This window comes from Jaculus jaculus, chromosome 2 (genome assembly GCF_020740685.1).
Source record: "Jaculus jaculus isolate mJacJac1 chromosome 2, mJacJac1.mat.Y.cur, whole genome shotgun sequence".
NCBI lineage: Eukaryota > Metazoa > Chordata > Mammalia > Rodentia > Dipodidae > Jaculus > Jaculus jaculus.
The window spans coordinates 104,023,452-104,038,486 of NC_059103.1; the positions used below are offsets into that span (position 1 = coordinate 104,023,452).

The window sequence follows — 15,035 nt, forward strand, 5'->3', positions numbered from 1 at the left end:
GGTCACTCTTGGGCGAGCCTTGCACCCGGAATAACTGTCAGGGTGACTTGTGGGCCTACCCAGGAAGTAGCAGGTGTCCGCCCATCGCCAGGCTGATTGCAGCTCCCTGCGGCTGGCCTCTTTCGCCGGGGCTGAAATGCGACCTGACCGGGCAGGGGCGGGCCGGAGTTCGGGCCGGGGCGGGTGGCGCAGGTGGGCGGGCCGGGCCTGGCCGGCGGCGCGAGCGCGCTGGACCTATAAAGCGCTCGCCGCCCCGGAGGCGGAGCGGTCAAGTGCAGCCGGTGCTGGGTGCGCGGGGCGGCGAGCAGCCTGCGGCTCCGCGGTCCCGGGAGAGGCCTCCCAGGCGACGGGGCTGCCTGCTTAGCTTTCCCCATCAAGTCTTTGCCGTGAACGCGTTCGGTCCCGGTGACATCCCGACAGGTGAGTGACGCCGAGGCCTTGCAGGAAGTTTGGATGGGGCAAGGGAATCCGAGGACCAAGCCACTTGCAAGTTGGGCTAAGTTTTGAGTTCATTGTAGCTTGCAGCCCCGTTTGGCATCTGGGCTCCCAGGACTTTGTCACCTTGGGTTCTAGAGGCTGGTCCCTCCCCTTTGCAAAAGGAGTTGCCCGAGCTAGTTCGCTGCGGGGACGCCGGGGCGTTTGCTGAGCCTCTGCACATCTTGCCTGCTTTTTGTAAATTGTTCTCTCTCCCATTTTTTAATATTTATTTAGTTATTTATTTTGGTTTTTCAGCGCTCCAGGAAGGCCGTTCTGCCCCGCGAGGGAAACACAGCCGTTGACCATGGTGGCAACTGGCAGCCTGAGCAGTAAGAACCCGGCCAGCATCTCGGAGTTGCTGGACTGTGGCTACGACCCGGGAAGTCTGCTGAGTGGTGAGTGTCCCAGCCACCCACACCCCTCTGCCCTCCGGGGTCCTCCCTGCCCAGGCAGGGCAGGTCCTCCAGCATGCGTGCGAGCAAGCATGCATGCGACTTCATCTCCTGCCTTGGTGAAGACTGGGGCACAACATCCACTTGATCCCTCTTTCCAAACTTTCTAGCATCATCTATCCATGAGAAAACAAACATAGCAAATATAAAATACTGGAAGACTGCATCGTTCTTGCCCGCTGTTAACAGGCTCTTGGGGATTAAAGTTCTTAGCCTAAATGGTTGGGAAATTAAGTTACAGCTGTGCGTGTTTTAAAAAAAAAAAAAGTGTATTTACTGGTTTAACTAGCATTGTTGCGATCTCCTTACAAATTCTTCAACTTCCTGCCAGTTCCCACTCAGACATTACCTTTCTGCTTCTTGTCACTGTTGTGCTTTGTCTTTGGAGTTTCATATAAATGGAATATAATACAATATGTATATTTCTGCATCTGGTACCTTTCACACAGCCTGATATTTTGGAGACCCATTTACAGCGGTGTGTTCCTTTTCATTACTAAGGTTCTATTTGTGGGTGAACCTACTGTTCCATCTTGATGTCAGAGTGAGACCACATTAGCAGGGGTGGTTCTCTGCTGTCCCCTGAGTTTAAAGAGCAGAGCTGTTTCTTCTACAAAAGAGCAGACGTTAAAGTGCTTGAGCTCTTTGGGCCTTCTGCATTTAGAGAGTAAAATTGGGTAAATTTTATGGGACTAAACTCTATTTTCAACATAGAAAAAAAAACTATCAATATACTGTGGAATTCCTTAGGTGGAAAAATGAAATCCCAAGGGGTTAATACTTGAGGTAGGAGAGAAAAAAGGGCAGTGTGCAATGAAGGTGGAGTAGGTTTAGGGAGAGGAGCTGGAAGGGCATCTACACCCTGCCCTAGGACTGTGTGGTGTGGCACCCTGCCGAGAGGTAGGATTAATTTGGGAGGTAAGTGACCAAATGCAGAGCTATCCTTTTTCCTTTGAGCAAATCTAATTTTGTTGTCCTAAATCTGTTTTGTTATGCTTTACTAAGAAAAACTACTCAGCCAGTTATAAATAAATTTATGAACCTCAAAGGTCTTCTCTGAGCAATCTTTAAGCCAAGATGTGGATGCTAAAATGGAATCTACAGATATTCTAGTAAAGACTTTTAAAAGAAAATAACATCACTTCTCGGCCTTTTGGCTAAGATCAAGTGTAAAGAAAATAACAAATTTGATCAAGCACTGATAGAGTTTGCCAAGTTCATGGTGGACTCCCTTAAGAAAGGTTACAAACATTGTATTGCATAGTACAGGCACATTTAGTTAGAAAGCAGTAAGTAGACATTTAGATTTTTTTTTAAAGTATATGAATTTTTATTCCAGGGACTGGAGAGATGACCCAGTCATTAAAGGCAATTGCTTACAAAGCCTGCAGGCCTGGAATTCAGTTCCCTAGTACACACATAAAGCCAGTTGTACAAAGTGGTATGTACATCTGGAGTACATTTGCAGTTTCTCCCTCCCTCTCGTTTCTCTCTCTTGTAAATAAAAATAAATATTTAAAAAATGAATTCTTATTCCAAAAGTAATACATGTTCTTTGTTAAAACAAAACTGGAAAACCCCATAATAAGGAGACAAGCAAGAAAAGAAATTGCTAGTAATCTTGGATGGCCACAAATTAATTTATTTTAATGCACAATCAAGATTGTAGACATTCAAATAGTGTCATCCTACTCATCTTATTTATCAAAACCTTCATTTCATAGGAGAACTGACAGTCTTGGGAGGCGAAATGACTTGCATTGTTACCTAGATAGTTATGTGCCATGTGTAGCCTACTGACCCTCAAGGCAGCATCAGAAACAGGTAGATATGGTAGACAGGAGTCATCACTGGTGCCATGTTAAGATTTTTCCTGCATTTAGAATTTTTCCCTTTTATCTAAAACTTTAATCTCCTACAGATTTTGACTACTGGGACTACGTTGTTCCTGAGCCCAACCTCAACGAGGTGATATTTGAAGAGACAATATGCCAGAATTTGGTGAAAATGCTGGAGAACTGTCTGTCCAAGTCAAAGCAAACCAAACTTGGTTGCTCAAAGGTCCTTGTCCCTGAGAAACTGACCCAGAGAATCGCTCAAGATGTCCTGCGGCTTTCTTCCACAGAGCCCTGTGGCCTCCGAGGTTGTGTGATGCATGTGAACTTGGAAATTGAAAATGTATGTAAAAAGCTGGATAGGATTGTGTGTGATGCTAGTGTGGTGCCCACTTTTGAGCTGACGCTTGTGTTTAAGCAGGAGAACTGCTCATGGACAAGCCTCAGGGACTTCTTTAACAGAGGGCGCTTCTCATCAGGCCTTAGGCGAACTCTGATCCTCAGCTCAGGATTTCGACTTGTTAAGAAAAAACTTTACTCTCTCATTGGAACCACAGTCATTGAAGAGTCCTGAGAAGGAAAAGAAATCAAGGTTCTTTTACAGTTGGGTAATAAAATGTGTGAAGCTACTTCGTTAATCATTTGTAGTTGCCTACCCTCAACAAGAACTCAATAGTTAGGCCATCTTCTCTGTGTTTCTCATTCACAGCAACCCAACTGAAGGGCTGATATTGTGGATTTTAAGACATAACCAAAGAAAGATATTGTCTGCATTTATAATATTTTTAATGGAATGGGATAAGGAAGAAAAAGAAACTATCCATTTCGATATTATAGTTAATTCCACAACTATGAACAGGTAGTCTTGGTAACAGAACACAGAAACCTGATGGGCCCAGTTTGCCTTTCACATTTTTTTTTTCTCTAAATTCTCAAATTGATCTTTTCAATAATGGGCTTTTACTAGATGATTTCCAACCCTCCAAAGTATACTGAAGCATGCAATACCAGTTTCCTACTCAAATCTGAAGAGTTCGTAGACAAGAGAGTACAAGGAAATGAATGGGCTTAATTAAAACCTCACCTTCGGTCAAAGTGAATAAGAAATGTCACAGTAACAATAGAATTGCCTACCTGCTTCTTGCTGCCTGAATCTGGATTATAAACAGACAAAAACAAACAAACAAAAAAATTGAACTGTATTTTAGTAATCCCAGTATTGCTTCAACTGACTTTATAATACAATATAAGCTCAAATTCTCAAGGGTTAAATGTTGTCTTTTTTAAAATGCTTATTAGCTAGAAAAATGGAAATGTTAAACTATTTCTTTCATATAGTTGATTCCATTGAGCAGATATAGTGAATATCAACCCATGAAGACTGTAAAGGGGTTCTTGGGTATAGTCTCACTTAGATTTATTTGGTAACATACCTTCTTTTCACTGTTACAGACACTTCCTCAAAAATGAACCATCTCACCACATCTGTGTTAGCCTCACCCCTGGCCCTTCTTGTGAATTCTCTTTCTATGAATTCAGTCTCTTTCAGTTATCAGGATGTGTATATTTAAAGAGTCTACTTTGGCCTGGAAGCTTGGTGAACACTATATATAAACTACAGATGAATATCTTGTTCCAAACAACCAGTACAAACACCCAGTTTCTTCCCACCGTCCCTTGGGGAAGAGTAAAGGCCTTGTTTGTTTGTTTGTCTTATTCTAGGTAAATAGATGGTGTCTGTTTATTTTTCATGGCAGGGAGATCATTTAACTTCCACATGGCAGGGATCTATTCATCTGGGTCTTCCTGTCCTTGCGGTGAGTCATGGAGCAGAGCTCATTCGGGTCTCTGAGCTAGTTCACATACAGGTGTCCTCATGCGGTGTTACCAAGCAAACCTGATTCTGGAGGTGACCTAAACATCGCTGTTCAAACAAGCAAGTGTTCTAGCAAATTGAGCTCTTCAATTGCTTGGAAACATGCCATACAGCCAGTCTTTATAGGACTAGACCAGTAGACAGTGCTATTTCACACATCTGTTATTGCTTAGGGCTCTGAGGGGCACTGTTTCTCTGGATGTTTGGAGTCATCCCCGGGGGACAATGGTGAGGCTTCTATGGCGTGAATTGAACCATTATCCTTTGTCAACTAACATTTTCATTTGCTCTCTTGCATATTTCACTGACAAATTTTGATGGCGATGACAAAATGGTTTGTGGAGGTTTCCTGTTAAAGGAAAGTGAAGTTTGTCTATTTTTGACAATAAAGCATTATATATTTTTAATTCTCTTGAGCTCCTTGTCTTTACTGCATTTGTGTAATAATTATCCTAAAATATTTTGACAGTATTTGGAGAAAGATAAAAAGCCAATTATTTCCATTTCAACAGAGCCAATTCTGTCTTCACTCAAAATCCACCAGTAGACTTACTACATGTAATCATACATCAGTGAGGGTTGCCATGCTTCATCAGTTTTCAACTTTTTCAGGATACTTTTACTAGGAAGACATGAACAATATTAGCTTATGCATCTGGAGTTTGTTTGCGGTGGCTAGAAGCCCTGGTGCACCCATTTTCTCTCTGTCTCTCTACTTTAAAATGAATTTTAAAAATCTGAATGTTCATGTGTAAAGACTTTTTGAATAGCTTTTCAAATGACATCACAGATATATGTATATTTTAAGACCTGTGGTGGTTTGATTCAGGTGTCCCCCATAAACTTAGGTATTATGAATGCTAGGTTCCCAGCTGATGGAGATTTGGGAATTAACGCCTCCTGGAGGGAGTGTATTGTTGGGGGCGGGCTTATGGGCTTTATAGCCAGTTTCCCCATGCCAGTGTTTGGCACACCCTCCTGTTGCTGTGGTCCACCTTATGTTAGCCAGGGGGTGATGTCCACCCTCTGCTCATGCCGTCATTTCCCCCTGCCATTGTGGAGCTTCCCCTCTAGCCTGTAAGCCAAAATAAACCTTGTTTTCCCACAAGCTGCTCTTGGTTGGGTGATTTCTACCAGCAATGCAACCTGACTGCAACACCGTCCAAAATAAAAAGTCAATTCCAGGGCTGGAGTGAAGGCTTAGTGGTTAAGATATTTGTCTGGGAAACCTAAGGATCCAGATGATTCAATCCCCCAGTACCCATGTAAGCCAAATGCACAAAGTGGGGCATGCATCTGGAGTTTGTTTGCAGTGACTAGAGGTCCTGGTGTGCCCATCCCCCCCCATCTGCCTCTCTCTTTCTCTCTCAAATAAATAAATATATATTTTAAAATTTTTAAAGTCAATTCCAGGTTGATTGAACAAGTAAATGGCAAAGGGAAAATTTAAAGGCAATAAAAATGTTTATAATTTTCATATGGGGAAATTTTTAAAAATAAAATGCAAAGAAATGCTAATGCTTCCATTAAATATTCTTATAAAGAGAATGAAAATAAAATTCATGAGATGGAAGAAAGCATCTTCAACACTGAGAACAGGTTAGTAATCAGGATAGGTCAAAAATTATTTTAAAGTGATTAAAAATAGCCGGGCATGGTGGCGCATCACTTTAATCCCAGCACTCCAGAGGCAGAGGTAGGAGGATTGCCAAGAGTTCAAGGACACACTGAGACTACATAGTGAATTCCAGGTCAGCCTGAGTCAGAGTGAGACCCTACCTCAAAAAACAAAAACAAAAACAAAAATAAACAAACAAAAAAACTAAAGTGATTAAAAAAGCAACCAAACAAAAACTATAAAGGCAAAAGCTGGAATAGGCCCTTGTATATATAAGCTGACAAGTACATGAAAAGACAGTCTAAGTAGCAATGGGGAAAATGCAAGTGAAAAGCACAATAGAATATCGGTGGACACATATGAACATTGGTTTAAAACTTGAGTCCATGAAGTGGTGATGACACAGGGGAAAGGAACTCACTTCAACGTAAGAGTATTTATATCTCTAGTCTGTCACTCTTTCTTAAAGTTGATAAACATTTTGTGAACTATCCATCCCTATTTTTTTCAAATTAAGCCTTGTTCTTCAAGCTTTTGGGCTTATTGTATGTGTATCAAAAGAATTTTTGGAATTTAATATGCTATCTAAAATTTTCAGTCTAAGTTTAAAATTTGGCAGTTATATAAACTCCCATATGTGTTAAATACTGACCTTTTTAAATAAAACTTGTATAATGTTGTTAAATGTTTCAAATGGGATGTAAATGGCATCGTAATTTGATACCAAAAATCTACTTTGAAAATACTAATTGAAGGAACTTCCACAAAACAACTTTTTAGTATTACTTTTTCTTTATTCATTTTTCCTCTCAAACTTTAGTCTAATTTGATTAGAAGTTTTCTCTATAGTAAAAATGATGTTATCTAAAATTAAAATTCATCAAGTAACTTACAATTTTAAGTTTTCATTTGAATGTACTCTAAAGATAATAATTCACAATACACAAATCATTACAGGGCTAGAGAGATGACTCAGTAGTTAAGGTACTTACCTGAAAAGCTTAGTCTATGGGTTCGATTCCACAGTACCCATGTAAAACCAGATGTACAGGGTGGTGCATAGGTCTGGAGTTCTTTTGCAGTGGCTGAAGGCCCTGGCACACCATTCTCTCTATCTGCCTCTTTCTTTCTCTCAAATAAATAAATAAAATATGAAAAAGACATTATATAAGCTTTACAATTTTATAGATACTATTGGTACAAAGGTAATATGTTATATCCTATTAATGTTATATCTCCTTAGTTGTTTTACATATTTTTTTCACTTCATAGAAAAAGCAAAGTATTTACGCTAGTAAGATAAAATATAGAAATGGAGGAGCTTGTTTTTTGCAATACCATCAACCTTCAAACCATTTTAAAAATGTAGGCTAGTTTAAATGATCAGTTTGTATATAATTCAGTTAGATTTACCTCCATGGTTTCAGTCAAAGAACGAGAGCCATCTCATTCACATATCACTTCTTATCTAGATCCGAGGATTTCTGAGGGCTGCATAATAAAGTACCACAGTGAATGACACAAGCCATAGAACATTATCTCCTCAGTTGTACAGAGATCAAGGTGCTAGTGCGATGGGTTTGAAGCTACCTCTTTGGCTCTTGGATGGTCCTCTTGTACCCCTGTCTTCCCATTGTCCCTCTATTCGGAATCTTTTGTCCTAATCTCCTTAAGATAACACCAGTCATATTTCATTAGGGCCTGCATTAGGGATATTAACTTAGTTGCCTCTTTAAAGGCCCAATCTCCACATACATGATAAGGTATGAGAAGTCTGAACTTTAACATAGGAATTTGGCTGGTCAAAATTCAGTGTCAGCTCCAAGATAGTAAGAATAAATAAATAAATAAATAAATAAATAATCACCTTCTCAATGTGATCCTAAAACAGCATTTCAAGCCATTCTTCCTGAACTTTTTTCACCCTAAAATAATGCAATACAATAAGCAAGAATGGTCAGCATGGAAAGAAGTATGTATCTTATAAAGTGGAGAAAGAAAATTGTTACAGAGGAAAATCATGGCCTGCATTTTAGAAACATTTTCAGTGAGTTCAGTTGCAGAAAAGGACACATATAGAAGCAAACAGTTCCTTTAAAGCTACTAGTGCTACATGCCACATGGAAAACACTTGTAAACCCCATACTAAGTTCCCAGTGTAGAACTACTATCCTCCACTATACCAATGTATTGGGTAATTCTACAGAACTTAAGTGCTGGGCCATGTTGAAGAGAAGCAATGGGAAAGTGACCCATATCTCTGTCATCTATGGAATGAGGACCACACTCTGGCAGGCTCATAAATGAGACACTACACAGCAATGAAAGTGAGACGTGTATGCTTTGCAAGTCATGTGGATGAATCTTGGAACACACAGCATTAAGTACAAAAAGAAGTCATAAAAGAACAAAAATTGACCAAATTTATATGTTTTATATTTATATGTTTTAAATTTATATGTTGTAAAACTCCAGTGAAGCCAGATGTGGTGGTGCACGCCTTTAATCCCAGCACTAAGGAGGCAGAGGTAGGAGGATAGCTGTGAGTTCAAGGCCACCCTGAAATTATATAGTGAATTCTAGGTCAGCCTGAGCTAAAGCGAGACCCTACCTCAAAAAAAAAAAAATAAATAAATAAATAAATAAAAATTAAAAAAATCCAGTGAGTTATAAGCAACAATTTTTAAATAGTGTATACATCACTGAGATGGAAATCTATGAGAATAGTCGAAGGTTTTTAGAGAGCAGCTTTTTCTTAAGTTTTCTTAAATTGGAAGATAGATATGTTATTGAATTTTGACTCCTTATTCTCTAGACGTATTTGTTATATCCCTTTTCATAACTATGTAGTACTTAACAAAATATCTTAAACTTTAAAATGTAGATGATGAAAAAAGTGAAAATTTTTTAGACTTTAAAGTACATTTTTATTAGCCATGCTAGAAGTGACAAGATGTATTGCTAATCTGTGTGGGACGCTAATTTTTCTAAGTATAAATACTTTGAGCAAACTACAACATTTAATTAAAGCCAGCTTTCAATTATTTGATAGCCATGGGATAAATAATGAAATGCATAAAGTGCAAAAATCATTATCATTTGGCTATAGAATGTATGCATCAAATTTTCCTTCACAGGGGACAATATAAAGTGATTTTCACTGCCTATGCACACATCTGAAATTTATGCTGGATCATGCTGAGGAATGCAGATGAGTTCAAAGAGGCAGCTATGGAACATGGCCATCTGGATAACTAAGATTGATCTTAGTTCAGAGCTGATAATTAGGTAGTGTTCTTTACATAATACATATTAGTTATTGACTTGCAACTGGGCATAGTAGTGAACACCTGAGATCTCAGCATTCAGGAGGCCAAAGCAGTATGATAACAAGTTCTAAGCCAGATGGGGCTATATAGTAAAACCCTACCCCTCAAAAGCACTACAAGTAAAAATAAAAAAATAATTTTCAAGCATATGAGTCTATGTGTATATGAGTGTGTGTGTGTGTGTGTGTGTGTGTGTGTGTGTGTGTGTTCATGTGGGTGGGTGCACATGTGTATATATAGGTGTGCATGGAGGCGAGAGGACCACCTCAGGTGCTGGTCATCAGGAGCACCACCCACTTTTTTTTTTTTTTTTGAGACAGTGTTTGTCATTGGCCTGTAACTTTCAGTGAGGCTAGACAGGCTGGCCAATGAACTGCAAGCATCCTCCTGTCTTCATCACCCCACTGCTGAGGTTACAGGCACATGCCAGTGTTTTACGTGGTACTGGAGATCAAACTCTGGTCCTCATGTTTATAATGCAAGGAGTTTCCTGACTGAGCTATGTCCCAAGCATGCAAGTATATATTTTTTTAAATTAAAAATACCCTTAATTTAGTGAACAAGTTAAAGAGAAAATGAAAAGCAGATAATTGATTCATAAATTCAGTGACCCATATTGATTAACTATATCTCATATGACTTTGCTAAGAAAGAATTATGTCTCATACAACTGTTGCTGAGAAAGAATTACAAGGTTTTCTAAACTTGCCTCAAGGGGAAAGTCCAGATTAAAGCCCCTGGGAGGGAGTATGGAAGAACATTTTGTAATGCCCCATCAGCAGCAGTCTGAAGACACTGGCTCAACTACCATTGTGCTTCAGAGGCTTCTCCAAGTAGTTGCCTCCAGATCCAAGTAGAATTTGCCAAAATTGACAATGCAAAGTATGAAGAAAGCAGTAGCTGAAAGAAAGATTAACATGAAGAAAAGTTAGTCTAGTGTACAGCCTTCACAAACATCTAAAATTAACCTGTTTTCAAAATAACATATTAATTTGCCACAGTTTTGCAGATTCTTGCAGAAGACACCAGACTCCTAGGTTAGAGATGAAGGACTTCATGACTTATGTCTGTAGTACACAGTATGAATATTAGCATGTTTGGCTCAATTTCCTCTATAAATCCCACAGGAGCAATGATTGAGGCAGATGGGTCTCTATGTGCTGCACAGTACACAATAGGAGCCCAGAATTTAGACAGCTAAGTCTTCCATAAGAGACATGCATGGTTTGGGTCCACAGAGACGCACTATCCCATCTCTCACAGTTGCTCATTATAGAAACATTCCTAACAAGACAATCCAGAACAAATGGGAATTAGTGCCTCTCTTATGAAGCATGCAGAAACACGACAGACCGCAGAGAATTGCTTCCCAACAGCCAGTGTTAAGAACTGCCAAAAGTTCTCACAAATCAAATCAACGACTTCCCACCCTTTTGTTATAAATCTTAATGACTGAACACACATATATATGTGTCATGCTTTACACTGCTTCCTCAATTGTCTTTTTATAATCTTAACCATTTTGTCAACACATTACAGAAAATAAAGGTAAGAAAATTGTTAATGGGCTCAGAAAGAACCATTTCCCCACTTTCTTCCCAGAGTACCCCATTTCCCTGGGGATTTGTGAGCTTATTAGGGTAGATGATGACCATCTGTATATAGTCTACATACAGAAAACAAATCACTGCAGACTCTTATAAAAAGCACCTCATTTTACAGAGAGCATAAGAAACTGGGATTGGCCCACCCAACACCAATCCCAGCCCTACTCCATAGGGCTTGTCATAGTGCAGAATCTGAAGCCTCAGTTCTGACAATGACATTAACTTGCTACTGAGAGAAGTGGAAGTATTAGGGACTCAGCTGTTTGCCTAGATTATGTTGAGGGAAGTAAGTTCTGCATCCTGAGGTGTGCTCATGGTTGTGTAGACGGCAGTGTCCTGACAACTGCATGTGCAAGGCAGCTGTGCAGGTCACTCCTGAGACCCCCCATTTGGAGCAGGTTTGCAAGTGCACTCACTTACACTTGGGTAGATAAGCTGTAATGGTATGGGGTGGTAACATGTATGAACAAGATACTTACCACTCCTAACTTCTGGTCAATAAATGCTAGTGGCATATCTACTTGGCTATTGTTAAAACCAAAAAGAAAAGATTCAGTACTCAAAGGAAAGTCACTTATTCTTAACTCTCCCAACATACACTGTAGAGAACTCCTGTTTTTAGAAGCTTCAACAACTTTTCCAACAATCATGTGAATAGTTTATGCTACTTAACAAGTCCCATGTAATTGAACTAGCTGGACTGATGTGTTGCCCGCAAATTAGAAGCTTGGTCAAAACAATGTCATAAAATTATTGCTACCTCCTAATATATTTTTTTTCTCTCTACATCTAATTTCTTTTATTGTTAGTGTCTAAATGCTTTGGAAGAAATAAAGAAATTCAATGTGAAGTTCTTGTCCTCAAAACAATCTAACTCTTTCAGGGAAATACTTTATATAAAAAACCTAAATCACTAGATGAGGTCAAGTAAAGGTAGAACACAGTGATCAGTAAAGGAGTCTCAACAAACCAAAGTACTTGAGCAAAGTTTTATCCATCTAGAAACAGAGGCTGTGGAAGAACTGAAAGTAAAGTTCACAAAGATGGGTTCTTTTTATTTTTAAATTTATTTGAGAATTTTTGTAAGTGTATATAATGTATTTTGATCCTATTCACCCCATTGCTTTCTTTTGTCTCACCTCACTCCCACTGAACCCCTTCTCCTTCCCACTACTTCCACTGGTTTATTATCTTTGTGTATGTGACCCACCCAATGATTTTAATTAGGGTTGCTTTCATGAGCATGGGTGGGTGTTATTTACCAGAGGATGGGTAATTTATAAGTGGGTATGCCACTAAAAAAAAATGTATCCCGTTTCCCCGGCATCCATTAACTGCCAATAACTTCTGAGGAAAGGATGGCGGCCTCACAAACCTTTGTACCATCCATGACAGAATGTTGACAGGTCCAATCCTGTGCAGGTCTTATGTATATAATAGCCTATAGCCATTGTGAGTTCACAAATGCAATGTCTGTATCATGTCGAAAGACAGCATTCCACAACACTCCTTGCCATCCTCCAGTTCTCTCTTTCTTCCCACTCTGTCTTCCACGTTATTTTCTGAGACTTGAAGGGGGTGACTTAAATATATCATTTAGAGCTAAGCACTCAACAGTGATTTATTTTCATTATCTTGATGGGTTTATGGCCTCCCAAGTGCTTGCTTCCCATTGCAAAATGAAACTTATTGCCTGGAGAAATTGCTCAGTGGTTAAAGGTACTTGCTTGCAAAGCCTACTGGCCTAAGTTTGTATCCCCAGTACCTATATAAAGGTGAATGAACAAAGTGTCTCATGCATCTAGAACTTGTTTACAGTAGCAAGAGACCCTGGCATGCCCATTCTCTCTTGCTCTAGCTCTCTCTCTCTCTCTCTCTCTCTCTCCTTGCAAATAAAGAAAACAAACATACAAAAATAAAGAAGCTTCTCTGATCAAAATAGCACCAATTTATGTGCATGAACATAAAGACTTAGAAGAAAGTGTAATGAACACAATGCATCCATTTAGCCAAACAATAGTAGTGACTTCTCTCCTGGGGCCTAAGCTCTCCAGTCACAGGCTTTTGGTTAGGTTTTCAGTGTTTTGCATGCCTTCCATGTAGTATGCCTCAAATCCAGTCAGAAAGCAGTTGGTTGCCCCATAGAGTCCTGCCACTATTGAATGTGGCTGGTCATTTGTTTGGCATGAGGGGTACACCACTGAGTGAGACTGTTGATGACTTTTCTTATAACCTGCATCGCTTCTTCTGGCACTATGAGAGCTGACAACAGAAAGGAAGCATCCAGCACATTTACAACTTGAGTTTCTTGTGTCACAGAACTGGAGAGTATAATATCTGAACAGTGGGGATTTTCTGTCTAGTTCTAGTTTGGGGATCTTTTGGACCACTCTGACTAACAACTTACTGAATTATATGCCAACCCTTGCATTTGAAGTTTCCTTTAACTGCCCATGGGTTCAGGCAGCAGTATTATCCATCCACACAAAGTACTTCTGCTCAGATTCTTTGTTGTTATTTCCAAAGTATAGTCTTACTCTAGCCCAGGCTGACCTGAAACTCACTCTGTAATTCTAGGATGGCCTCAAAATTAGAATGATCCCCCAACCTCTGCATCCCAGTACTGGGACTAAAGGCCTGTACCATCACACTTGGCTCAATTTAATATATACATACATACATACATACATACATATATATATATTTTAGTTAGCTGACTCAGGAATAGGTATCAATATGGCTTTTTCATACATCTTTAGTTTTTGTTAATCTTCCCCCAGCCCCTCTTGTCTTCCATCCCCACACCATCCTCATTCCCCTTAAAACTTTCTGCCTCCAGTATTTTGCCCCTTGACTTTCAGATCACATGTGTCTTTCTCTTCCTTGGTGTGATGTGGTGTGGTTTGGTGTGTGTGTTGTGAATGGTATTACTCTCTTGATTTCTTTTGCATTATATTTGCTATTGGTATATAGCAAGATATATGATTTTTATATGTTCATTTTATATTCTGCTACTTTGCTGAAGGTGATTATCAATTCTAAAACTTTTCAGGTGGAAATGTTAGAGTCTCTTATGTTCCTTCTATTACCACTTTTTCAGGATTTTTATCATGAAGGATATTGGATTTTATTAAAAACTCTTTCTGCATCTATTAAGATGTTTTTGTGATTTCAGTCCATTTATGATGTATTACATTTATTTATTTGTACAAGTTGAATCATCCTTACATCTATGGAATAAAGCCACCTGATCTTTCTGGTGTATTTCTTTTTTGTTGCAAATATTTTATTGAGAAATTTCACATCTATGTTCATCAAGAAGATTGGTCTGTAATTTTCTTTTATGGTTGTGTCATTGTCTGATTTTGGTATCCAGGTAATACTGGCTTTGTAAAAGGAGTTTGGCAATACTCCTTCCATTCCCACTTTATGGAATAGTTTGAGAAACTTGGTACTAGTTATTCTTTGATGGTGAGGTTAAACTCATCTATAAATTTGCCTGGGCCAAGAGATGTTTTAGTTGCGATTAGAAATGGGAGGGAAGCAGGGTGGGTTAGGATCGAGACTACTGCTAGATAAAAGATCAAAGCAGTGGACACCAGACCACTTGCCTTTTGGAGTGCGTTTCTAGCTTACAGGCACTGAGTAGTGGAGTTAGTTCCCTCCCTCGTGTACTCTCAACTTGGCTCAGTTCTGCTTTGCTCGGTGCTTTGGGGGAAGTGAGTGGGAACACTTGGCTTCTGCTGCAGTCCTAGTGCTTCCCATACGGGTGCATGAAGGAGCAGAGGTGTGAGATGCTGCCTGTGGTGCTCCTGCAGGGCTCAGCTGGCCCTGTCCTCTG

General features: G+C 39.6%; 1 protein-coding gene across 1 annotated transcript; it reads left to right on the forward strand.

The window, feature by feature from the left end:
- The first annotated feature begins 281 nt into the window (after positions 1-281).
- On the forward strand, positions 282-5,047 carry Ddit4l (DNA damage inducible transcript 4 like). Its single transcript, XM_004661644.2, has 3 exons — positions 282-420; positions 733-872; positions 2,851-5,047. Exons 2-3 carry the CDS (start codon positions 782-784, stop codon positions 3,336-3,338), a joined length of 579 nt encoding a protein of 192 aa, XP_004661701.1. The 5' UTR covers positions 282-420; positions 733-781; the 3' UTR covers positions 3,339-5,047.
- The last annotated feature ends 9,988 nt before the right edge of the window (positions 5,048-15,035 follow it).

Excerpts from the sequence above, each read along its gene's own strand:
- Ddit4l (XM_004661644.2), top strand. The coding sequence starts at position 782 with ATGGTGGCAACTGGCAGCCTGAGCAGTAAGAACCCGGCCAGCATCTCG. Across the intron at positions 873-2,850 it reads CCCGGGAAGTCTGCTGAGTG|ATTTTGACTACTGGGACTAC; the intron begins GTGAGTGTCCCA and ends AATCTCCTACAG.